The sequence below is a fragment of the Syngnathoides biaculeatus genome, chromosome 5 (assembly GCF_019802595.1).
Source record: "Syngnathoides biaculeatus isolate LvHL_M chromosome 5, ASM1980259v1, whole genome shotgun sequence".
NCBI classification, from domain to species: domain Eukaryota; kingdom Metazoa; phylum Chordata; class Actinopteri; order Syngnathiformes; family Syngnathidae; genus Syngnathoides; species Syngnathoides biaculeatus.
Genome location: NC_084644.1, coordinates 13311987 through 13338123, shown reverse-complemented (window position 1 = coordinate 13338123; position 26137 = coordinate 13311987). Strand labels below are relative to the sequence as shown.

General features: G+C 42.8%; 1 protein-coding gene across 2 annotated transcripts; it reads left to right on the top strand.

Moving 5' to 3' along the window:
• The first annotated feature begins 267 nt into the window (after window positions 1–267).
• Window positions 268–25915, top strand: lmtk3 (lemur tyrosine kinase 3). 2 transcript variants are annotated; one of them, XM_061819049.1, is made up of 16 exons: window positions 268–702; window positions 4886–5019; window positions 6390–6534; window positions 8263–8336; window positions 8425–8543; window positions 10229–10316; window positions 12155–12303; window positions 13078–13162; window positions 13510–13631; window positions 14416–14565; window positions 14670–20433; window positions 20530–20693; window positions 20823–20956; window positions 21384–21718; window positions 21807–21882; window positions 24663–25915. In XM_061819049.1, exons 1-16 carry the CDS (start codon window positions 612–614, stop codon window positions 24782–24784), a joined length of 7752 nt encoding a protein of 2583 aa, XP_061675033.1. In that variant the 5' UTR covers window positions 268–611; the 3' UTR covers window positions 24785–25915. The 2 variants fall into 2 exon arrangements, with proteins under 2 accessions (XP_061675033.1, XP_061675034.1); XM_061819050.1 differs by lacking the exons at window positions 268–702; window positions 4886–5019; window positions 6390–6534 and adding an exon at window positions 7573–7621.
• Window positions 25916–26137: the final 222 nt, after the last annotated feature.

Genomic DNA, 26137 nt, shown 5'->3' with positions numbered 1-26137 from the left:
TTGGATACACTGTTCATGCAAAGCAGGAATGACAGACTCATGTTTTGACTTTTGTGTCATTAATATATAAAAGGTATGAATTTTTAATACAATCACACGTACATCTTGTGGGGGTGTCCAATTAAGCAGATCAAAAAATGGACGAATTGTCCATATATACCACAATTTTTATGTGACTTATATATGGACTGATGAACCAATTTTTTTATACAATTTAATATATTGAATCGTATTGAAAATGTCTAGTCAGTACAAATGCTATTGTCTAGCATTATATTTGACAATGCTCGTCGTGAAGCTGTGACGTCATCTGGCGGAGGCTTTGGGTACGTTTTTGCGAGGTGGGGGCGTGAGGTGGGTGCACACGTAGAAGAGAAGAGCAGCGAGGGGGGTGACTGGTTGGATGTTGTCATGTATGAGCAGCCTGAGGATGCACAATAGCAGGTCGAGACCACCGTGCTCAATTGCGGATTAGAGTAGGAGGAGGAGAGGAAGGCTCTTTTATACCCCCCCCCCCCCAAAAAAAAAAAAAAAAAAAACGAGGGGAACGAAGGAAGGGAGCCAACCCGAGACCGGAGGACACCGATGCTGTTGTTGTTGTGGCGGCGACGATGCGACCCCACTGCTGGCTGATGTTGGCTCTGACGGGGGTCATGTCGTACATCAGCCCGGAGAGAGCACTCGGCGCCCCGCAGAGAGAAGGTGAGCCGAGTCGGTGGAGGGATGGAAAGAAGGGATGTCGGGGGTTGAATTGAATAGCTGTCAGTGGAGCTAGAGAAGGGGTGGGGGCGGGTGGGGGGCTCTTTATTATGCTTTATTATCAACGTGGCCGTGAGATAATGTCAATTGTTATTGCAGCAGTGCAGGAGAATGGTGCATGCATGCAGTGATGCAAATAAAACGGAATCACGAGGGGGGGGGGCATGCAATGATGGGCCTCACATCGACGGCATAAAAAAAAGACAAGATAAAGACACTCGGATTATTCAGGCTTTGAAGCAATGCTGGCTAGCGTCTATTTTTAAGAATCCATACCCTACCCCCCCCCCCCGCTCGCCCCCCCCCCCTTACCAAGGTTTAGCAGAGTTGTGCAATACGTGCATGCCTTTGTGTTGTTTTGGTAAGACACTGCGGGGGCCTGATGGAAAAGGCCCTGTGTCAGGTTAGGGTAGGTTCCTATTTCTATGCACTATGTATAACAAAAAGATAAAATATGTATCGAGAGCCTTTGTTGATGATGATTTTGTACATCCTGTGCTGCATTGAAGATGATCTCTGACATCGTTTCCGATGGGGGATGTCAATTCCGACTTCTTTTCAACTCAGCAGGTTGTGACGGGTCCAGTTGCACCGAAAACTGTCAACTTTGCACCGAAATGGCAACACGCAACAAGCGTCCCTTGTCTCGGCGTGTCCCACATTTAGCTCAGCAACCTTGCTCTGACACTATTTTGGGAAGCTCATGCATTTTTAAATATACTCTGAAATTTATGCATGCGGTGTTGACAGTGAGATGACCTTGCTGGTGACTGTATTTTAAAAAAAAAATGTTCTACAGTCATGCTTTGACTCACGAGTTTAGATGAAAATTAGCATGCTACAGCATCGTACTTTATAAAAACATACAACACAATGAGAAGAGAAAACACTTTTCTTGCATTAATAGAATAGCAAATCATTAAGTTTGCATGTCATGATTTCATACTTCAATTCAATGGACATTGTGCTGCTCCTTCTGATGTGTGTCCCTTCGCCACCAGGTGACAGTATAATTCATATGTAGATAGAAGATATTCAAAACTGCTCAGTGAGCTGCAGTAATTTTTCTCAGTTTTTCACAGAGAATACTAAAACAACACCTGTGAGCATTGTATTTTTTATTTTTTTGTCTTTGTGTGTGCTGCATTGTTTCCATTCAAATATAACGTCGCGATATCCATGCTACATTTGCTATCCTGTCTATGGCACTTTGCATTGTGCGTTAGCAATAAGCTACCAGACTTGTATCAGACAGTTGTACGGTTTAGTGAAATGCATTCTCGTAAAATTTGTAATCTCGTTTTTTTCAATGTTCAAAAGCTGTTTTTGAGGTGATTATAGATTTACATTAATTTCTCATCTCTCTTCCATAAAGTTTACTTTGAAAGCACAGATATATCACTACAAGTACCTTTTTAAGTATTTCCCCCTGTACAGAAGTGAGGGCAACCATAGTTTTTGTTTATATTCGGGAATACAAAAGTGAGACACTTGATTCATGGATACGGAAAGCTTTTGGAACATTTATTCAATTTCCTTTCATGGGTTCATGTAGTATGTCCTTGTACAATGGCCATGTATTACCAGTGATGTTTTTTGTTTTCATCTGCACTCTAATAAGGTACCTAGTGCGGGAAAACTGTGTGCTACAAGTACTACTATTTGAGCACGAGATGTTAACTAGTACAATTTTATCACGTCACTCATAGTATTTGTGGTGCACAGTTGTCAACAAGCACAGTTTTGTCTCACTGGGCTCACCCACTCAGTAGTCTGCCAAAATTGTAGTACAAGTGAAGAAAAAGAAAAATAATATGAAAATTGGATACCTCGGAGCTTGATAACAGGCCAACAGGGATTCTTAAAAAGAAAGATTCTTAAAAACTGCTGCATCTTGCAAGTACTCATAACAAGAACAATAGAAAGTGCATGGATTGATACCATGGCAGCACAGTGGATGAGCGGTTAGCATGGGTTTGGATCTTGGCTCACGCCTCCCTGTGTGGAGTTTGCGTGTTCTAACAATCCAAAAGGAAAATCAAAGTAGGTTAAAGAATGAATTATATTTAGATGTGAATGTAAGAGCGGGTAGTCGTTTGTCTATGTGTGCCTTGCGATTGGCCGGCAACCACAACAACATTTGTCGTACTTTGTGGACGCAATCCGGACACTTGCAGGACTTGAACGGTTTTGCTGCGTTATGCTCTGGACAAAAGTTATTGAGACAACAAAGCAAAGTACTGTGGGGGCACTAATGTGTCATGGGGGTCCTCGGTGGTACCGACATCTCGTTATCCTGCTCGCAGAATCGCCAAAGTCTTGTTTTGGAAAACAAGAAAAATAAAGAAACAAGAAGACTCCAGATACCTCAATTAAAACAGGGACATAAGAAATAAACATTTTTAGTAAGCACCTCTGTATATTTTTTAATAGATATTGTCACATGTGTTAAAAATGATTTAGTCAATTATGCTATTATGCTAACGCTATGACATTTGGAGGTCAGAAATGGAGCACAATGACAACATGATTACAAGAAGAATTTCAATTAGTGGATTAATTAAATGCTTTTTTATTAAATATCCCATCCCCTTTTCCCCCCCAAAACAGGACACTATTTCAAATTGAGAAAACACATAAATAAAGTGATTATGATTCACTTTTTGATTAGGACTGGGACGTGTCAGAAACTAAGCAAAAAAGTTATAATTTTTTTTTTCCAGAATAAAAGATGTCTGAAAAAATCTTATTTTGATGAAACAAACGATATCAGTCTGCTTTGTGGAAGACTACAAAAATCTGAAAATATTTGTTTTTCAGGCTGAAATTTCGAAGATTTGTACAATTTTAAATGAAACAAGGTCTCTTTATGATCATTCATTGAACAAAATAGTTGTCAATTAATTTGATAATGTATTGGTTGTCAATTAATCTGTCTATTCTTGCACTACTAATCAATACCAGAGAAAAATAAATATAGGAGGAGCTGTAACAGTTCTAACATGACAAAAAAAAATATAGAATACATGATACTCACCGAGGATGTTAATTATGAAATGTAATAATCTGTGCAGATTGGTATTGACTTACTCGTCAAACACCTCTGCACTGACCAATCAGATGACGGAAAATGCTGACATCATCAAAGGGCCAGCTATCTGGGCCGGTGAAGATCAATTTGAAATCTGATTACTTGAAAAAAAAAAATGAAGTCCCATCACTAATAAAGTTTATTTGAGCTGGGATGCCACTACTGATCGCGAAGGCCGTGGGCAAATGAGATCGACACGGCAACACAGGCTGAAATCCGATTGGACAAAACAAAACAAAAAAAATCGAAGATCCAGATACGTGTTCCATCCTGTAAATCTGACTTTAGTACCGCTACAGCACTACCCCGAGGACCCTCGTATACTTTTTACGACTGGGATCTTCAGATGTCACCTTGAGGGTGTTTAACCAGGCTCCACCCCCTGCCCCTTTTCTTTTCTACAGATGGTTCACACCCCACAATCGACCACTTTGAGGTACAAATGTACACATGTCCCACCTGCTCCCTCTTTCTCTTTTTTCACCTGAATAGTCTACCTTTATTATGTCATTCTTTGATTCCGGTTTCCAACCCCGTTTTCCCCCCAACCCAATAAGCAAATCCAGCCCCCCCCCCCCCCCGCCCCCCTCCACTTCCCTCCCTCCTTCCTTTGCTTCTTAACTGTGAGTGGAATGCTGACACTTCCCTCTCCTTGTGCTTCTGTTTCTTATATACCGGAATGACCGGCTGCTACTTTCAAACTTCCGATTCTTGATTCCACTTTTTGTTTTGTTTTTCCAACCTTGGACTTTCCTGCTTCCCACTTGAATAATAATATGAATAATGAAAAAAAAAATCCCCTGATGCCAACTGTCATTGGGGTTGACCTCAACCAGGCGCTGTAGGACAACGCTCCAATGGCTAATTCTCCCTCCAAGACAAAAGTGCGTGTAACGCGATTTCACACCTTGATGATTCCGCCAAGTCTCGTTTCTTCAACCCTCCTAAAAAAAAAAAAAAAAAACTAAGAAAAACAAATGTAAGAAAAACTAAACATCCTCTCCTCCCTTTCTCCTCGGTATGTGCTCCTTTCAGTTTCTCAGAGCAGGACCGCCTCGCTGTCGCCTCCACCTTACGTGGTCATCCTCATCTCTTGCTCTGGGCTCGTCTCCTTTGTTCTCCTGCTCCTCACCTGCCTATGCTGCAAGAGGGGAGGAGTGGGATTCAATGTAAGTGCAACTCGTTGACTCCCCAAAGTCTTACGGCGTGGGGGGGGGGGGGGAATCTCATGTGTTGGGAAATGACGCTTTCATTCAGATGTAAACCATTTAGCATTTCATGTATTTGTTTAACAAACAAACAATTACAAAAAGTACAAAAAATTACAATTCAGAGGAAAATTACCGTGTGAAAAGACTCAAATAGTTATTATTATTTTGGTTGTTTTTATTAGTATTATAACAATAAGTATTATTATATCAACAACAACAACAACAATAATTCTTATGTAACAAAAAAAGTTACCATTATTTTATCATAAATAACAGAGCTATGATAATATCATTTGTAGGCAGCACGGTGGATCAACTGGTTAAGCGTTGGTCTCACAGTTCTGAGGTCCCAGGTTCAATCCCGGCCCCGCCTGTGTGGAGTTTGCATGTTCTCCCCGTGCCTGCGTGACTTTTCTCCGGGCTATCTGGTTTTCTCCCACATCCCAAAAACGTGCAACATTAATCGGACACTCTAAATTGCCCCGAGGTGTGATTGTGAGTGCAGCTATTTGTCTCCATGTGCTAAGGATAAGTGGCTAAGAAGATGGATATCAACAATAATAATACTTATGTAACAAAAAAATATACAATTATTTTATCATAAATACCACAGCTAATACTACACCTACTACTAACACTACTACAATAGTTATTATTATTATTAAATTGAATATATTTTATTTTATTTTGTTATTATCAATAATGGCAATAATACCACCAACAACATGAGCAATCATAATATCATTTGTACATAAATAAAGGAACTAATCCTAAAATTATAATATTCAGTGTAAGGTATCTGTGATGTAATAAAATGTAAGAGATATTCAAAATACATACCTGGAAGCAATACATGAGTATAATTTGTAATTTCTTGGTCTTTTTAAATAAAAGTTAAAAGTTGGTTGAGACTTCTATTAAAAATGACAAAAAATACTAAAATTATTATTCATAATAAAAACAATACTATAATAATTTCGCCATACATCAATTTGTGAGCCGCTTTTGGTTATGGATGGTACGCCCTCAACTGGTTGCCACCCAATCGCAGATAATATCTACATTATGTATTTACAGTATATGCAAATATCCCCCGCCTCCTGGCCAAAGTTGGCTGAGATAGGCTCCAGCAACCCGAAGACCCTTAAGAGGATAAGCGGCTCAAAAACGGATAGCCGTAAAATACTCATATATTAGATCATATAGTGCTGTTGTGTTTGAACTGACAACAAGCAATATAGAAATTGCTCGTGCAGTTATGCTTATTAATTCCTCAACTTGTCCGGGTCTCTTTTAACCTCTCTGCTGGTAAATTTTGTTTCTTTTAGGAGTTTGACAATGCTGATGGGGAGGAATGTTCCGGAGGGTCCAGCCCCATCCAGGAGGACAGCCTGTCGTCGTGCCCGTCGCTCCCTGAGGTCTATACGCTGCCCGTTAGGGAGAGGCCCAACTGTGCCGCCCTGCACGATGCAGGTAAGTGACGCTTCTCCTTGCCCTGAGGTTCCCCACAGTTACCTTGCCCAGCAACAGAACAGACTTACTGCATCGCAGAGCCAATCGAAATGGAGATTTCAAATGACTCGTGTTCACACAGCTTCCTTTTAAACACAATGTTTGACTCCTCACGGAGAAAAGAAATCGTTTACCTCTTTATTTTCCCCCTAGTTTTAATAAGATAGTATTTGATAAATGCAACTTGTTTGATTCATATGGGTGCTTTTTGGGTTTGGGTGTGAGAAAGAATTTAATGGCGGGGCAGAAAGAGCTTTTGGGGTGAATTGAAGAGTTTGTGGGTGTGCTCGTTTTTCCGGTAAGTTTGTTTTTTGGTGGAATTTTAAGAGGTCTTATTTTTGTCTTTTAACAAAGAGTTTTTGTTGAATAAGAGAAATGTTTGATGTGTGCGAGAACTTCTTTAGCTTGCATGTGAGTGTTTTTGGGGTGAGTGAGAGGTTTTTAGGTAGATGTGTGAGAATTTTTTTTGTGAGAGTGAGAGGATTTTTTTGTGTGAATGAGAGCTTTTTATCACCGGAGAGTTCTTATTAGTTTTTGTGAGAGGTTTTTATTGTGTGAAAGTTTTTTTAGTGTGTGAGATGCTTAAGAGTGTGCATGAGGGTTTTGTTTTTGTTGTTTTTGGTGAGTATGAGTATTTTTTTTTTTATCACTCAGACATCTTTTGGTGTATGAGTTTTTTCTTGAGGACCAGTAGTTTTGCTGTAAAAGATAACATTTAATTTATTTTTTTCATTTTATTTATTGTTAATATTATTTATGTATTTATTTATTATGTATTTACATTTAAAGGTTTGTTTTGCATGGATGTGTAAGTTTTCTTAATGTGAGAGATTTTTTTGTAAAAGTTTTTTGGGGGGTGTCAGAGGTTTTTGGTGTGTGAGAGGGTTTTTGTGTGTGTGTGTGTGTGTGTGTGTGTGTGTGTGTGTGTGTGTGTGTGTGTGTTGTGTGTGTGTGTGTGTGTGTGTGTGTGTGTTTGGGAGGGTGATAGATGTTTGGGGGTGAATGTGAGATGCATGTGGGATTTATTTTATGTGTGATATGTATTATGGTGAGTATGTGAGAGGTACCGTAATTCCCGGCCTACAGAGCGCACCTGATTAGAAGTCTCACAGAGTACATTTGTAAAGGAAATACCATTTGGTACATACATACGCCGCAGCTGTGTAAAAGCCGCAAGTGCCGACATTGAAACACGAGATATTTACAAAGAAAGATGGTACACAGAAAGCGTTAGCTAGCGCCGCGTTAAAGCTTGTGCTAATGCTAGCGCTAACAGGGCCGGTTAAATAAAACTTACTGGTAAATATCACTGAGACACGCCAGTAACACAGCAGCAACACGCTAGCACAGGGATAATGCTAGTGCAGCGCTAACAGGGGCGGTAAAACTCACTTCCTTGGCACATATATTCTACCGGTCTCATTCTTACCTTTTCCGCCCAAGTGGCCCCTTGCAGCCGTTAGAAAAAATGCAGAAATTAGCCGCATCACCGCATAAACCGCAGGGTTGAAAGCGTGTGAAAAACGTTGTGGCTTGTAAGCCGGAAACTACGGTAATTGTTGTTTCAGGCCTTTTTACAGCACCTTGCAGTGTCGGTCTCGCTTGTGATTTGTTGGGATGCTTCAAAGCACTCTTTTGAGTTTGAGGGCTCATATGTCATAAAGTTTTGATGACTATTTCTCTACACAGACTCCAAATCGCAATGCTTCAAAAGGCACACTTTGAACTACCTGCAGGAGATTGGAAATGGATGGTTCGGAAAAGTAAGCCAACGCGGACTCGCATAGATCCCCTTAAAACGATTCAAACCCGCATGACTTTCCACCTTTCTGTCTGCCGGACGTGTCGCAGGTGATCCTGGCCGAGGTGCTGTGCGACTGCAGCTCCTCGCAGGTGGTGGTCAAGGAGTTGCGGGTCAGCGCCAGCCCGCTGGAGCAGAGGAAGTTCTTGGCTGAGTCGGAGCCGTACAGGTGAGTTTTCGGTCACTACGAGTCTTGCGCAAAAAAACGGGGACCGTTTTTCGTAGAGTGCTTGACGGCTTTAGTTCTTGGGGCTCGATTAGTACTGCCCCACAGATCAATAAAAGAATCTTTCGGACACTTTTGTGTTCAATGGCCACATTTGGTTCCTAACATGGACGCCCGGGTCCCGTCATTCAAAGATACTTCAATAGAATAAAAAATAAGTCTTTAAAATAATGTTAGTTATTCTTAATAGTAACAGAATAATCCTTGCTCATTTTAAATTCCATTAGTGTAATTAATGAATGTATTTACTTATCTTTTTCTAATATTGTTTGTTTACAAATATTTATTATTTGAAAAAATAATTCAACCAATTATTTGCTCAGATAAATCAATTAATAAAATAAATAATAAATACATTCCTTCATTGTTTTGGGCCCTTACCGTCAGTAGAGAATAAAACTAATAAATGAATTTACCAAATATTATTGGACGCTTGATTATGTAATTGTAATTTAGTCCAGAACAATCACAGTTCTGTACTAAAATACAAAAAGACTTTCTCGACAAAGAAGCACTAGAACGTGTGTGCTTTAAAGTTCCCATAATCTTTGATGTCCTTTTCCCAGGTTTGTAACATAATTTGGGCTGGAAATGCCCAGAATGTCCTTTTTCCGAGCTATTCTTTTTTTTTTTTTTGTCCGGCAGTTGAAACAGATTTTTCATTAATACGCAACATGTGAGAAAGCTTTGCTCCGATTGGATTGCTCACCTTCTTCAATATGAATATGGAATGATATTATGATATGATATATTGATTCTGATTGGGGCATAACATGGCATCCTCTGAGGCTTGATGCTCCCTAGTATTCACAGCAATGTCGATGTCACTGAGAAGCACAATTCACCAAGCGGTGGATTGTTACCCACTTATAGGGAACGAGGTCTGAAAGGGGACATTGGTGTAAATGAAAAAAAATTAAAGGGGGGGGTGAGGTTACACTGGTCACCCACGTTCATTCATTTGAATTGAACCTGCCTTTTTTAAATGAAGAATGGGCACCAACCACAAAGCAGGCAGGTACTTGAATATTATTTGGTTGAATATTAAGTGGTGTAACTATGTTGGAAATCTTGTCCTTTGCAAGCGTTTTTGGCATTAAATTGTTATTATTGCATTCAGTCAACAAGCTGCATAGATCTTAAATTCAAACCAGGTCATTTTGGCCAACGGCATGCCTAAAACCGTTCAGAAGAAATACATTTTGATGGGATAAAAAAAAAAAAATGCTTGCTCATAGCGCATCCACCAGGGAGTTGGTCCACGGTAGGCTTATGCGAGTTGTCCAATCAGAGAAAAGTGGGCTTTTAAGGAAGGGTGGAGGCGTGGGGGTCTTTTAAGGAGACAATCTGGTTCGCCACAGTGGAAATGAAGGAAAGTGCCCGTGCATCCAAGTGGTAAAACCTGTGTAGTACACAATTCAAGGACAAAAACCGCTCGAGAATATGAACCAACAATCCCACCGAGAGACATCACGGTAACATGTTTATGTGCAATCGAGCTCGCCCGGCCCTTTCTTTTTCATTGCGTCTGCTGCACCACACTCGCCTCTGATGCTCTATTTTTGGACTCGATCTTTATTTGACCTTTCAAATCTTTTCCACAATGTCTGATTTGTGTCCACATGCAGGAGTCTGAAGCATCCCAACATACTTCAGTGTCTGGGCCAGTGCAGCGAAAGCATCCCTTTTCTCCTGGTCATGGAATTCTGTCAGCTGGTAAGAGCAAACGAAGATGGTCGTGGCGGGCATCGGTGTGACTAGGTACAAGTGGCAGGCCTTTCCTGTCGTGATTTACAGTGAAGAAAATAAGTATTTGAACGCCCTGCTATATTGCAAGTTCTCCCACTTGGAAATCATGGAAGGGTCTGAAATTTTCATCGAAGGGGCATGTCCACTGTGAGAGAGATCACCTAAAAAGAAAAATCCAGAAATCACAATGTATGATTTTTTTTTAACGATTTATATGTGTGATACAGCTGCAAATGAGTATTTGAACACCTGTCTATCAGGTAGAATGGAAGGTTCCCCTACTTAAACCAGCACATGTCAAGGCCCGTCTTAAGTTTGCCAATGACCATTTGGATGATACACAGGAGTCATGGGAGAAAGTTTTGTGGTCAGATGAGACGAAAATTGAATTTTTTGGTCATAATTCCACTAACCGTGTTTGGAGGAAGACGAACGATGAGTTCCATCCCAAGAACACCATCCCTACTGTGAACCATGGGGGTGGTAGCGTCATGCTTTGGGTGTGTTTTTCTGCACATGGGACAGGACGACTGCACTGTATTAAATAGAGGATGACCGCGGCCATGTATTGTGAGATTTTGGGGAACAATCTCTTTCGCTCAGTCAGAGCATTGAAGGTGGGTCGTGGCTGAGTCTTTCAACATGTCAATGTCCCGAAGCACACAGCCAGGAAAACCAAGGAGTGGCTCCGTAAGAAGCATCTCAAGGTTCTGGCGTGGCCTTGCCAGTCTCCAAACATAAACCCAATAGACCTCTCCATGATTTCTAAGTGGGAGAACTTGCAATATAGCAGGATGTTCAAATACTTATTTTCTTCACTGTAGCTGACTTCATCCATGTCACCCATCGATAGAATATAAAATTGGCGTATAACAGCATCATCTAGATCCTTTTGGAATCAATATATATCTATTATCTATTTATTTCTAGAATCTGTGCTTTAGTGGCGTGTGGTTGCATCTTGGTGTAAAAGCATTCGAGTTGACAGGTTTCGTTTAGACATAGATAGGGCTCTGCCACCATCTCGTGCCACCTATAGGCAATAACTAACTTTATATACGGTACTTGCATATTTTCATTATTTGCAGCAGGGCTCGTTCCCCATCCCTCGCGAATATTGAGGTACCACTCTACACCGTACTCTGCAGACGTGCTGAAAATTAAATATTAATTGAATGTGTGCAGACGTGTTTTGCTCATCGAAGTTAGCTGTAACAACTTTTGCTCTGACCAACCAGTCGGAGGAAAGAAAAGGGTGATGTCACCAAGGGCCTACGCTCGGGCTCCGTGAGGAAGAATTTGAATTTGATTGGTTTAACAATCCGATTGTTAGCATAGTCAAAGTTAGGTGGGGCAGCACTGCTGATGCCAAAGGCCCCGGGCAGATTAGATTGTCATGGCAACATAATGGTTGATATCCGATTAGATAATAAATCTTCCATCCTCATGGAAGTAAGTAGACACAAAAATGCGAGGAAATGAAGAGAATGGAATGAATAACATGGAACAAATAACAATCTCGGTTGTAAATGCTGGTCGTCCCTCCCTCCCTTCAATGCAAACTATTTTTCCATCCTTTTATATCATCCCCCCGCTTTGTTTCTCGTCCTTCCTCGCAGCCCTAATGACTTAACACAAAGGCTGCCAGCTCATTATTAATTCCTGTGGTGTGGTGGAAAACAAATAAATAAAGAAGGGGGGTAGGGTGGCGGACATATTTACGGCAGGAGCGGGGCCTGCGCGCTCGTTGCAGCGATTCATCCTCTCCGGCGCAAACGCATACTTCACTTTTTGCGTGCTTGCAGGGTGACCTGAAGCGGTACCTGCGGGCCCAACGGAAGTCCGACGGGATGACGCCAGACCTTCCCACGCGAGACCTGTTGACTCTTCAGCGGATGGCCTTTGAGATCACGTCAGGCCTGCTGCATCTTCATGAGAACAACTACATCCACAGGTCGGGTCTTGCTGACCGCGCGTCGGTGGCGTTTGTGTCTTTTACTCATTGCCTTGTGAAGCGCTTCGCGTTGCTTTTTAAGTATGAAAGGTTCTATATAAATCAAGGTTTGATTGATTGATTGATTTATTGATTATCCGTAATCTTGCTACTTAGTGAAACGCGTAGGATGCCTTCCAGACCCACCCGCAATGAAAATCCAGGGTATAGATAAACCATGTGGAAAAACTTATATTTTTCATTATCCATGTTTAACAATGAATTTTACAATGGGATCGCTAAACTTGAATATTTTAAACTTACTACTTTTACACGTTTAATAATGCTGCTCTCACTTTTTTCCTATGAAGAAATGTCAGACGATGGTACAGTCTAACTTTGAGGAACGAAATAGGTGAACGGTGCTTTCTTTAAGCTGTTTGTTACTTATCATTGGTGTACTGGAAAACTGTCTCATAAAACAAAAGATTATTAATTTTTGTATTTTAAAACACCCAAATAGTCATTCAAAAAATGTAGCAAAATTCTGCTAGCTGTATGCTAACGTGACATTTTCAGGCAATTGGAAATGATGAAACCTAAATGGTAACGTAATTATAAAACTTGAAACATCTACTACTTTACCACACAGAGCAGTAATACATAGAAACAGAGTGTGCAATAACACTCACAGACATATCTCCCACTCTGGAACTTAAAGCCAGTAATAATGAGTCTTCACCACTTAGACAAAATGTTTTTCTTTATTTAAAATGATGATTGTGTTGTCTGTAGTGATCTGGCTCTGCGGAACTGCCTGCTGACCTCTGACCTCACTGTGAGAATAGGCGACTACGGCCTCTCGCACAACCAGTACAAGGTACTGTATGTGGAATCAGCAATATTTTTTTCATGACTGTTAACAGGAGATAACTATACAAGAGTAGTAAATCAATTTTACACAAAAAATGTGAGGCACGCCTTTTCTAGATGGTGGTAAAGAACTTTAGTGGATCCACAGAAGTTTGAGGATTTTAAAAAATGGGTGAGAGGCATAAGTACTAGTAATTCTTCTTCCACATTCTTCTAGTGTGCTCAACATTCTTACTAGTGATCATAAATAGCACGCTAGTAGATGGAGCTTGAAGCGGTTATCACGTCAAACGGCTTTCCATATCTGATTATGAAAAGTTCTTAATGTCAATGTACATTCATCTCTACACGCAGGAGGACTACTACCTAACTCCTGACAAGCTTTGGATCCCACTGCGATGGATTGCTCCCGAGCTGCTAGAAGAGTACCGAGGAGCTTTAATCGTCACCGACCAAACCAAGACCAGCAATGTGTGGTATGTCCAAAAAAATAACATACAATGCAGCCTCCCGACCAAGAATGCCACGAATCACCAAAAATTTGACAGAATTCTTAACAGTTAAGACAGAACATTTGAGATAGTGAAGGGCATCTCTAGGAGTGAAGCCCATACATATTAAAACCACAATCTTGTCTTTAACAACTTTAGTTTCCCCATTTGGTGCGCACTTGTTGCTATACTTTGCTATGGCCATTAGAGTAGCGCCTGATAAGGAAACTAAATGAAAGCAAGAACCAAATCGCCAACCTATAATATCCAACAGTACAAGACTTTCAACATCAATGAGTAAAGTTGTCTACCACAACATTCAATGAGAGAATAAAACAACTACGAACAACCAAAAATTGTACCTGCCCCGATTCCACTTTTGTGGGACATATATTTTATACTTTGTAGTCATATTCAGCATTGATTGGATGCCTGTTGGTTAATATACTGCTTTTGTGACTTTTCAATTAACATTGTAGTTTGTGGTACTATAAACTAAGGTTTATTGATATTTTGGTTACTGACTTACTTACCTGAGGTCCCAGGTTCAAATCTCAGCCTGGTCCCTTCTATGTAGAGTGTTAGCTCTTGTTGATTTACTGTATTGGGTCTCATTAGAAGGTACAGTTGAATGTATTGTATTTTCTAAAGTCATCTGAATGTGTTGTTCCCAAATTTGACTTACATGTGCTTCTCACAGAATAGGTGTAGTCTTCAAAGAGTCATAATTGCCATGACTAATCACCTCTCTTCAATGTCCCACTTGCAGGTCCCTAGGGGTGGTCATATGGGAGCTCTTTGAGTTTGGCTCTCAGCCTCACAGGCATCTAAGTGATGAGGAAGTTCTAACATTTGTCATCAGAGAGCGACAGATCACACTGGCCCAGCCGAGATTGAAACTGTCCCATGCAGATTACTGGTCAGTGGGCCTGTATACAAAATGGTCATATCGTGTACTGTCAACACTTAATTTGTACCAAAATTGATTAAACCCTCTCCTCTCCTCTCCTCTCCTCTCCTCAGGTATGAGATCATGCAGTCCTGCTGGCTACCTCCTTTGCAGCGACCATCGATGGGCGAAGTTTTCCTCCTTCTTTCCTCCCTTCTGGCTGCTGAGCGAGGAACAGCGAGAGGTAGCGTTGGTGACGAGGACGAAGAGGATGAGGAATATGATGACGGGAGAAGGACGAGAGGCGAGAGCGAGGAGTCCTTCGAAAGACGCTGGGACTTGCTCCGCCCAGCTGCCTTCCAGGCGGCGGCGCACGAGCGGCAAAGAGAGCGCGAGTGTAGCAGAGAGGACCGCCACGGCTCCTACCCACTCCTTGACCCCGTGGGAAACCGTGGCGTGCATTCCTCATCGGAATTGGATGACATACTGACCGTGACAGAAACCAGCAAAGGCTTGAACTTTGAGTATTTTTGGGAGAAGGCCAATGCTAGACGAGGCTACAAACCTCTCCCCCCGTCTCAACCCATCCCGGCTGCAAACAACAACAACCACAGGCAGTGCTTGGACACCCCTACTGTGGTCCCAGTGATCAGCGCACGCAGCCCTTCCCTCGCTAGCGAGTACTATATCCGATTAGAGGAGCACACTCCCCAGGACAATTCGCCAAATATTAGAGGAAAGAGCCAGCATTCTTGTAGGTCAGACTCTATTTGTCCTGGAGACATGGAGCTTGTGGAGATCCGCAGTGGTATGCTGGGAAAAGAGCGAGTGCCCTATTGTTCCTCTGACAAGTGTGCCGGTGGAAAAGGCATCCAGACTGTGCGATCGAGTGAGGTGAAACTCCAGGTGCCCAACATGGGCGTGGCTGAGTTCAGAGACACTTCAAGCAGAGTGACTGACTTCTCAGTAATCAATTTAGGAGAAGATGAAGAAAACAAGACTCCTGACAAGAAACCACCCTCGAGTTTTCAAGCTCCAGTCCTTCCTCCAAAACCTCGCTCGCTGTCTTTGTCATCAGGCAACCACCTTCACTCACGCCCGCTGCCTGCACGCCCACTTGGATACAGAGGGCTTCCTCATTATAACAAGAGTGGCAAAATCGAGACTAACCCCCTTCAGATGAACAGCTGCCCACCTTCTAGCTTTGGTCACTTAGGGCTCCATCGCTCTCGACAGACATTGCCACCATCGCCGTCTCTCTCTCCGTCCCTTCCGCCGTCCAGTCATCCCATTTACCCCCCAACTCAAATGTGTCCGCCGCCTCTCCCTCCTCACTCAAAACAAAGAACTTGCCCTAGCTACAACACTGACCTTTATGCTAGATACAGTAATAGATCTATGAGAGACCCACTATCCTGTGATTTTGGTAATAAAGAAACCAGACAAACAACATCAACGCACAACTCCAAGGGGAGCCCATACTCCGGCGTGAAAGACTTTGAATCACCCATTCGCAGGGAAAATCCCTTGCGCCCGATTTATCGCAATATACCTCGCCCTCAGCCAGGGACTGATGGGCATTCCTCATCCAGTCCCACCTACTCCGATGACGATGATTCACCTTTCATGTCACCTGAGAAATCAAGCAGCAGCACCACTGTCACTCATTCGAGCCTGTCTGAGGACGCAGATCCACCCTCTGGAGGGCTCTTTTCCAGAGGGATGAAAAGGACCCAGTCACGCCTCGATACCATCTTGCCAGCCATTTGGAAGGAAGATGCAGAACTTCAGGCAAAAGGTATGGCCAGTGCCAAGAAATCCCCTATGCACCTGTTCCTTACAGAGATATCTGCAATGACAGAGTCGAGTGAATCCAAGTCCAATGTTTTATGGGAGTCTGGGCAGAAAGACAATAGAGATGGTGAGAGATCAAAACATGTTGTGTTGCCTAGTAAAGGGATGCGCCGTTCCCAGTCTCTGATCACAGAGCTGGGCTCAGCAGAACAGTCATGGGCATCAGAGAAACACAACAACAGCATGAGAACGGGGAAGGACTTAACAGCATCTAATGAATTGTTCCAGGGGGATCTTTTTCTGACTGAGATTGATACGGACACAGATTTGAACGGAGGGTCAGGAAATGATCCTGTGAAATACCTCTACCCAGCAGGATCAAGGTTGTGGCCGTATGTCTGTGCTCCACACCTTTCCTCATCCACTGAATCTGAAGACACTAATGCAAAAGGGATAAGAAGGTCCCGTTCCCTCCTCTCTGAGATCACCACTGGGAAAGCAGAGTGTCAATCACAGCAGACTGAGAAGGCGCCACAGAGAACAGAAATGACCAGGGAAGAATTTATGAAGGAGATCCAATCAGCTGAGACGTTTCTCACTGAAATCATATCAAAGCAAAACACAGCTACAAACAGGAAAGGAGCAGATTCTTCCCCTACCCCTCTCTCGCCCGAGTATGAGTCCATATGTATTGACCCAAATTCAGCTCAAACCATCTGGTTTCAATCAGAGAGTTCAATACGCTCATCTAGCAGAGGAAAAGATGAAACACAAACTGAGGCCATCTACGCCCAAGTCACCAAACCTGCCAAAAAGAGTGAGATCAAAGTTTCTACAAGACCTGAGATCCCGATCCTTCATATTGGCTCAAACATAAAACCGGACAACCAAGGAAACAAAGCAGACGACTACCAATCTGGTGTCTTTTCGGAAATCATGCCTAAAAATGGCCTACTGCACAACCAAACACTTGCATGTCAGAAAGGGGAAGAGTGTTTGGATGGGCCTGCTTTACCCTTGAGAGGAGAAGACCAAGGCACCGATCTTTCAGAACTTTCACCTAAAGTGCGCAGCAGGGATCTTGAAGACTCCATCACTGTGAGATCTTTTGTTACAGATAATAGTCCGAAAGGTTCTTCTTTCCTGAATGGTGAGCTAATGAGTGATGACACACCGGATAGTATTCCCGATAGAGATCAAATGACAGTGAGTGATCCTGGCGGTGAAAGGCCCGACACTGATAAGGTGTATGCAGCAGATGAATTGTATCACTCAAAAGATTGTGGCACAATGAACACAAAGATATGCAATAAGCATTCACTACAGCACAATGATAATGTTCCTGAAAAGCATCCTGCCGATAAAGATATCACTCCAACCACTCCAGATTGGGATGTGTCTGGTGACATCTTCCTGGTCACCCCCACTGACTCTGTCTTGTCACCCATGACGTCCAGCTCGGCAGACTGCATCACTCCTAGTGACTCCTGGATGGGCGTGGGAGGCGGGGGGTGGCGGGCTCTAGGCAATGAAACGCCCCATCGGGACTCAGCCTATTTTTCAGACAGTGATTGGGAAGGGGATGGGATGAGCAGGAGGAGTAGCGAGGGACTTGTTAGCTCAAGGCCGAGCAGTGGCCGAGGGGGTGACAGGGGAGCACTCACCGGGATTGAGGAAAAAACGGAAACCGAAGAAGAGGGGGAGGGTGAACATAAGCACCCTATAAAAAAGAGTATACAAATATCGGAGATTACATCATGTCAGAATAATTTCTCTCATTCTGGTAGTGTCTCAGTTTGTCCAGTCAAAGGGTTTATTCCAGGGCAGAGAGATGATTCTGGCATTTTCCTGAATGGTCAAAAATCCTCCCAACTGATTGATGGCCCCCAAACCAACGACTGTCATGACTTTATTGATAAATTGTTTTCCAAACTGGAAGATGCGCCCCCAATGAGTTTCACGGATAGTGATGGTTATGCAAAAGGCCAGCAATGCGCAGATGATGTAATCTCTCATGTAACAGACTGCAAGAGAAAAGATTTGAAGCTACATTCTGACAGATACAAGGAATACACAAAAATAGAAAACAGTGTCACTTCTTTAAAGGTCCATCACTGTGAAGATACCGTAATAGAATCTCTCGTTGACAACACGGAATCCAAATTGTCTCACCTGTGTGACGGTTCTACCAAGGACCCCAGACTTAATGAAAAAAAGACATCATTAATGGAGTCAAATGTAGGAAAAATGATAGAGCATGAACTAAACAGTCCAGCTTTCGTCTCTTGGACAGAGGAAGGTGTTGAAAACCCCAAGATAAGCAACAACATGCCGGACCTAGAGCTACATCACACAGACCACAACCAGCTTGGCCTGAGAGACCTGCACTGCTCAGACGGATGTGAGAACAAGACTGCAGAGGTCAGGACAGAGTCAGAGAAAAAACTAGCAGCTGCAGAGCTGAGTAACGTCACAAAGGAGAGGTCACCCTTGAGGGAAATGCAACGTACGTCCAACATTGTCATTCATAACAGCAACGATGGGATAGTGGAAGACCACAACAAAAGTAATTGGTTTGACTGCCAGCGTTATCCACAATCAGGTGAATTGGATGTTTGGCCCAATGAAAACGATCAGTGGGCCTCTCCGGAAAAGAGGTGTCCAGAAAATGAGCTCAGGTCTGAACTATTCCCCAGTTTCCAGACTGAAGCTTGGGAGGTGGCTGAGCGCGTTGTTGTGGGTCAGGAGTTTTGGGAGGCTGAAGAAAATGATGAACTTGCAGGAAGCGAACCACACCCTTCTGTTTTGGTCGGCTGTGAGGAATCATGGAATAATGAAAGGCAGGGGTTAACAGAAAGTCTAACTGTGAAGGAAAATGTTGACCAAGACACTAAGCCGGAGTCTTTGTACATTCAACAGGTTGAAAATCGGGAGAACCTCCTGGAAATAGACAGATTTGATCCATTAGTAAACATATCACCTGAAATGGAGAATAATGAAATACTGGAACTAGAGTCCTCCGAGGAAGATGAGAAGCACAAGTCATTATGCCTGAAAATGATCGAGGGCGGGCATCTTACGGGGTCAGAGGAGAATCAGAATTTTAATACTTGGCCTCAGAATCAGCTCTGTGACCTCCAGGAGGAGGAGCCACACCCACCAAGAGAAAAAAATGACAGTTCTGTTTTAGTGAACTGCTACTCTCACACTTTGGAGTGTAAACGTGCCAAAATAACCATTTGCATCACTGAAGCCCCTCAGGAGAAGTTCCCCGACCAAGAAAACCTTGACTCTGACTTATATCATGAAGCTGAGAGAAGAATTCCATGCGGTGCAAATCATTTCACTGAAGAAAGTGTGAGCACTGCAAAGGTAGAGGATTTCACAGATGAGCCAGTGGTAGACAATTTCAGCTCAGTGGACTTCCCCAGTCCTCCACCAAGCATAGATCTTGACGTGCAGGATGATAAACTCGAGAATTTAGACGACTCTTTTCCGAGTCCACCCCAATCCATTTTAGAGACTGAAGAGTTTAGCAATTCCCTGAATCTAGAACCTTTTAACACTGAGGCAGAATCTCCCAAAAGTAATTTTTGTATCGTGACAAATCTAAATGCCCCATCTGAAAATGTAACACAAGACATTAAGAGCGACACCACTGAGACTAAAGGTCAGAATGATTTCAACTCATCACAAGCTCCAAATAATAGCCTGCCAGAATTATTAATTTCCGAATGGAAAGATATGGACGAGGAAGCTTTGGAGGATTTTGAAAAACTGGAACAACTGTGTTGTATATCTGGAGATGAGGAGGACACATTAGGTGATATTTTTTTGGAAAACCTAGACCTTTTGGAGTCCCTAAAGAAAATGCCAGATCAAAAAGCCACCAATTCTAGCCTTTGCGGAGAGGCGACAAGTGATTTGACCATGAAGGCGAACAGGGCGGCTTTGGATGGAACTCCTGGTGAATCGAATAAATTGATAGAGTCCTCAGACACAGAGGACAGAGATGCCATGTTGAGGTCATCAGGACAAAGTCCAGATTTTAAGGACCAGAGATCTCTTTCCACGATGACCACCAAGAATGGCCTAATGATGCAGGTCAGAAATACGATGTTTCGTAGGAGGAGGAGCCGTGTTACTTTGTGGCACCTGGCTTCACCGGCTTCATTCAGCTCTGTTGTTTTGTCGCCTCAGGTGTGTGAGGAACGGCTGCAGTTCTCCCTCAGTGAAAATGTGAAAACAAATGTGCTTTGGGGAGCGACAGTTAAGGACACGGTCACACTTCGGCCCTGGGGGGAGCAAACGGCCGAGAACAACAGCGAGGAAGTTGCCGCAGAAGAACAAAACCAGGACAAAAGGTATTAAAGTGAAACTAATCATCAATGACCATACCTCAGTAATGTTTTTAGTTTTTTATACATACTGTCACGTGGGGCTCCATACTTGGACATCAGACTGTCTAAATGACTCCTTGTTGTGTTTTTCAGACAAACTGAACAGGAAAGTGTGTCCTGCACCAAGTCCGACTCAAAGTGTGAGGAAACTGAAACCGAGCCGCTCACTGTGATTGAACAGCCAGAGGTTACGACGCTGCAGTCCTCTGCAAACCAGGCGATCAAAGGTTTGTGTTACAGGGTTTCTCTGCTGTATTGTGATTCATTGTTTGCACCCCTGCTATATCAGATTTTTGGAAGCAATTCTTTTTTTGATGGGTTTTTGCATTGTCCTTTACTTACTGCAATACCTTCACATGTGGGAAAGAAGAGCCACATTGGCTGATTCAATTTTCAGATCTTAATTGAATGCTCCCACTTCTAAACGATCGTGCTGGCAGAAAAGTAAAACAAAAGAGCAATGAACATACTCGCAGGTCTCTCTGTATTACATATTATCACTTGTTACAAGTGGATCTGGGACTACCTGAGATAGGGGAAATGAGGTTTCACTGTAGTTCACTTCATATGGTCCAGGTTCCTTAACTCGCATGTCTATCAAAGAAAATCTAACCACGAAAAGAAGAGTTACTCTTTGTTTTTTCCCTCTGGTAGCAAAAGTAGCTCGTCTGTCTCTGGCTCTCCCGCCTCTCGCACTGACTCTGCCCCTCACGCCTACCGGCAAAGGAGGATTTGGGGACGGCGCAATCGGCAATCGGATCGGAAGACGGAGAGGTTTGCTTCCGGGGAGCGATCCAGAAGACGAGGAGGAAGACGAGGCGGAGGATGAAAGTTCCCGCAGGGTCATTGTTGTCACAGAGACGGATGTGGATAAACGCGTGGGCCTCAGGAGCCTGCTCAAGTCGCCCAAGGAGCCACTGGACAGAGAGCGGGACAGAGGGAGAAATGTGTCCTTTTTTGATGATGTCACCATTTATCTTTTCGATCAGGTACGCTACGTTGTAAACATTTCCCATTTAATTCACAGATGTTAGGGTTTTTTTCAGTGATGTGTTCTTCTCCGTTTTACTGCCACAGGAAACTCCAACCAATGCATTGAGCACTTCAGCGCCGACCACTCCAGCTGCGGTGTCTGTTAAAAAGACATTACATGGTGAGAATGTCAATAAATTACATGGGAGGAATGTCACCACAATATGTATTTGCTGATAATGCGGATCAATCTAATTCATTTTAGAATGTTATCATCAGTTAAGCCACCTTCACACCAAGCAGAAAATGTAATTTCTGGAGACGTGGCAGCTAAAATGTCAATCAAAACATGCCACCTTACGTTCACCAGTTTAATAGAAAGGAGATTGGGGATTTAGTCTGTGAGTCCAAGCACTACTACCTACCAACCTATCCACCGACCACTTAGCCTACCAACCAACAACCAACTTCTGCTTCTTACACACCTACCAGGCTACCTTACTTATTTAATGATCATACCTACCCACCTACATTTCCTACCCACAACACCTTCAGATCTATCTAATCTACCTACCCACACACAGTCCTTCCCTACCTACCTACCTACCTACCTACTTACCTACTATATGCACCATAGGTACCTTCTGACCTATCTAACCTACCTACCGAACCATGTACCTAGAGATGAACCAACTGGGCACCCGACCATCTTACTGTCCTGCTTACTAACTAGATAACAACAACCAAATTCTACTACCTACGTACCAACATAATAGATGCACCATGGGTACCTTCTGACCTATCTAACCTACCTACCTAACCGCGCACCTAGAGACCCACCAACTGGCCACCCTACCATCTTACTGTCCTGCCTACTAACTAGATAACAACAACCAAATTCTACTACCTACATACCTACCAACCTACCAACATAATATAGTCACCATAGGTACCTTCTGACTTAGCTAATCTACCTACCTAACCATGGACCTAGAGACCAACAAACTGGCCACCCTACCATCTTACTGTCCTGCCTACTAACTAGATAACAGCAACCAAATTGTACTACCTACATACCTACCTACCAACCTACCAACATAATATATGCACCATAGGTACCTTCTGACTTAGCTAACCTACCTACCTAACCATGTACCTAGAGACCAACCAACTTGCCACCCTACCATCTTACTGTCCTGCCTACTAACTAGATAACAACAACCAAATTCTACTACCTACCTACCTTCTGATCTACCAAACATGCATACATATCCACCAAACATAGTTATCTACCTATTTACACCTATACTTTACATACTGAACTGCACTTCTAGTTGGAAAAGCGCTTTAGTCCCCACATTGAATCTTTTAACGGTGTTAAAAAGCACAACCCATTCTGACTCATTTCCACTGACATGAAAGGAAAACCCTCAATTCTACTAGGCCCCTCCTAGATCAGCAGCCGGGATTAATCCTCTATAATTATCTGCCTCAACGCCGTGACGTGCAACTGAGCTGCATAGCGAAGCCCGCGTTCAACAATGCAAGCCTAAGCCGAGCTCCTGCGCACATTTTGTCCCCCCGCTGTCCATCTCACGCGCTGATAACTTGTTTGGTTGGATAATTAAAGCCTTTGCGCAAGAACAAAACCAAAATGAAACGCTTTCATGAGAAAAAGACAAACCAGTGTTGCCTCTGAGCGTTTTTAATTTCTACCACAATATGTCGTACATTCCAACAGATTGATTGTTGATTGTTAGTTTTTCATTTGCCTGTGTTTCATTTCCTTCTCATGACCTAATAGTGACAGTTCTGAGAGTCACGATTCAAATCTCTTGTGGATGTTACTTGTGTGGAGTTTGCACGATCTTTCCCACACTTGCGGGAATTGTCACTGTGCGCTACACCTTCCTTCAACACTCTAAACCAGGGGCCTCAAACTGGTGGCCCGGGAGCCATTTGCGGCCCAGGAGATGATATTTTCTGGCCGCCACCTTAATATGAAAGTTTAATGTTCACGCGGCCCTCGAGTTTTTCATGAATGGCATTTACAGTGTTGTGTGCAGGTAGGGCTGACAAACCTACTGATTACAGTGGGGTATATGGCTCTTTGGGGGTTATAAGTTCGGTTATATGTTTGTCATGAGCAGGCTTGGCCACTGCCAAGAGGGGCGTTGCCAGGCACAGGTTTTTCACATTGGGACTGTAATTAGACGGGCATTTAAGTTGGAGTTTTTGTCACTGGCATTTGCCTTATGTTAGTGAGTTGCATTCATTGCCTGTGGGACTCTCTGTTCTACGCGTAAGTTGGAGTATCCCTAGTCACAGCGATTCTGTGCCCTTTTGTTTGATCCTGTCCTGTTGAGTTTGTTAGTTTGCCCCGTAGTCATCGGACCTTACTGCATGTCTTTTGGATCCCGCCTAGCCTAGTGTTTCTGTATCTCTGCCTCGTCGGACTGCTATGACCCAGTTTCCAGAATGAAGTACATTGAACATTATGCCTCTGCCTCGAAGTCCTGTATTTGGGTCCGCCCCCGTACTGGAGGTTCGTGACAATGTTATATGTTCACGATGCATAAACTGTTTAATCATTTGCATTCTATGTAACTATGACATTAGTGTATGTTTTACAAAGTAGAATACTGTCTGTTGAGTACTATTTCTGGGCCCGGAATTGATGAATGGCATTTACATGAACGGCCTCAATAGGGAAAGATGATTTGAGGTTCGAGTGTTTTGGACTTTTGACACTCTTGTTATATGTTGTCTACGTGTATGTGTGTAAGCGAGTGAGAATTTGCACGTTTGTCTAATTGTGCGCTGCAATTTGTCTGGCAAAATGTCAGCTGGAATAATCTCCAGCTCACCCTAAAGAGGAGAGGCGCAATCAAAAATGGATTTATGGACTCAGTATCAGTTTCATAGAAGCTTTTGCTCATGTGCTCTCTTGTTCTCTACCAGGTCCCGGCAGCAAAAACAAAGATTCCAAGCGCAAAGAAGCTAGGGTCCCAGTGGGCAGGGCCAATGCTGTGACATCATCACGCTTCACCGTCAGCCCCGCCAAGGACCCTCACGTGGCGTGATGCCGCTTTAACCACGCGAAGACTTTCGAGATGAACCCTCTGAGACTAAGCCGTGAATGAACCCAACCAACCAGCCATTTAGTCACACAGAGGCTATTTTTCTACTGGATAGGCGAGTGGTAGAGGAAGACTCGTTTGGAAACACTGGACACGGTCCAGTTTTGACCAGCTACACTGTTTACAGAGTTTATTCAAGCATCTTTGGAAGGCGGAATCCGTAAAGTGTTTTGACATTTATGCAGCGGGAGTCTCGCTGTGTACCAGTTTCTCTTTTCTGCAAGGTTACTTTCCAAATGAAAGGGGAATGCTGTTTGTTTTTCTGGATTTTTTTTTCTTCCCATTTTTAATTTTATCAGGCCTCTCTTCATGGACACTTTTAATTGCAGTCGGTTTGAAACGCAATCTGTTGAGCTCATGTCGGAATATTTTGACATTTGTACAAAACGCCAACATACAAAGTGAATACGATATCACTTTTGAGCTGTATTAGATGTATTCTCCTTGGACAGCATGAAAAATAAAACATCCAATGTTTTTTCTTTCTACTTTAAGTTCTGGAAAAAAAAGTCTTTATCATTAATTTTTCATGTTTGTAAAGCCGATGGCCATGCAATTCTTTATGCCTCTTATTTCTTATTTATTTGAAGCAATCAGCAGCTATTAATGTATGATTTGAGAAAGGATGCATCTAGGTTATACCTTCTGTAACATCTTCACAACAAATAAAGCAAAAATATTTTCCCAGAACTAATTGCGCCAAAAAAAAGTATTTTGTATAATTTCACTTGTCAATATATTTCAATCTGTACGATAGTTTGTCCTGTAATATTTCATCCCCCCCACCCCAATGTCGATGTATGTTTAGCAGTGTTGTCATTCTTTCCAAGACAGTCAGCGTAGCTTAGCATGAAAAACTGAAAAAAAAAGCTTTTCATCAGTAAATAGCTTTATTTTTATTGTGTGTGGATATTACCTTATGAATTTATTTTCTACGAAGAACAGTCCGTCATGCAGTCAAAGTCCAGATAGTTTGTTTAGTCTCTTAGTGCTGGTTTAAAAACTGTATTGTTTTAAGGAATTGTTTTCAAAGGGACTATGTAAAAACAAAGGGGAAAAATAAAAACTGCAAAATATGAATTTCCTTATGAATGCTCCATTTTCTGTCAATCGTATTTACATTTGATTTATTTTCGATCCTAATAAATTTTGCAAAGATATTGAGCTTGCGGCGGATAGCTGGGCGACAGCTGTGCACACCCGCCTCACAGTTCTGAGGACCAGGGTTCAAATCCGGCCTCGCCTGTGTGGAGTTAGCAAGTTCTCCCCGTACCTGCGTGGGTTTTTCTGGTGACC

Coding starts and splice junctions, on each gene's coding strand:
- lmtk3 (XM_061819049.1), top strand. CDS start 612: ATGCGACCCCACTGCTGGCTGATGTTGGCTCTGACGGGGGTCATGTCG. Junction 10,317..12,154: donor TCATGGAATTCTGTCAGCTG/GTAAGAGCAAAC, acceptor GCGTGCTTGCAG/GGTGACCTGAAGCGGTACCT. Junction 13,632..14,415: donor ACCAAGACCAGCAATGTGTG/GTATGTCCAAAA, acceptor TCCCACTTGCAG/GTCCCTAGGGGTGGTCATAT.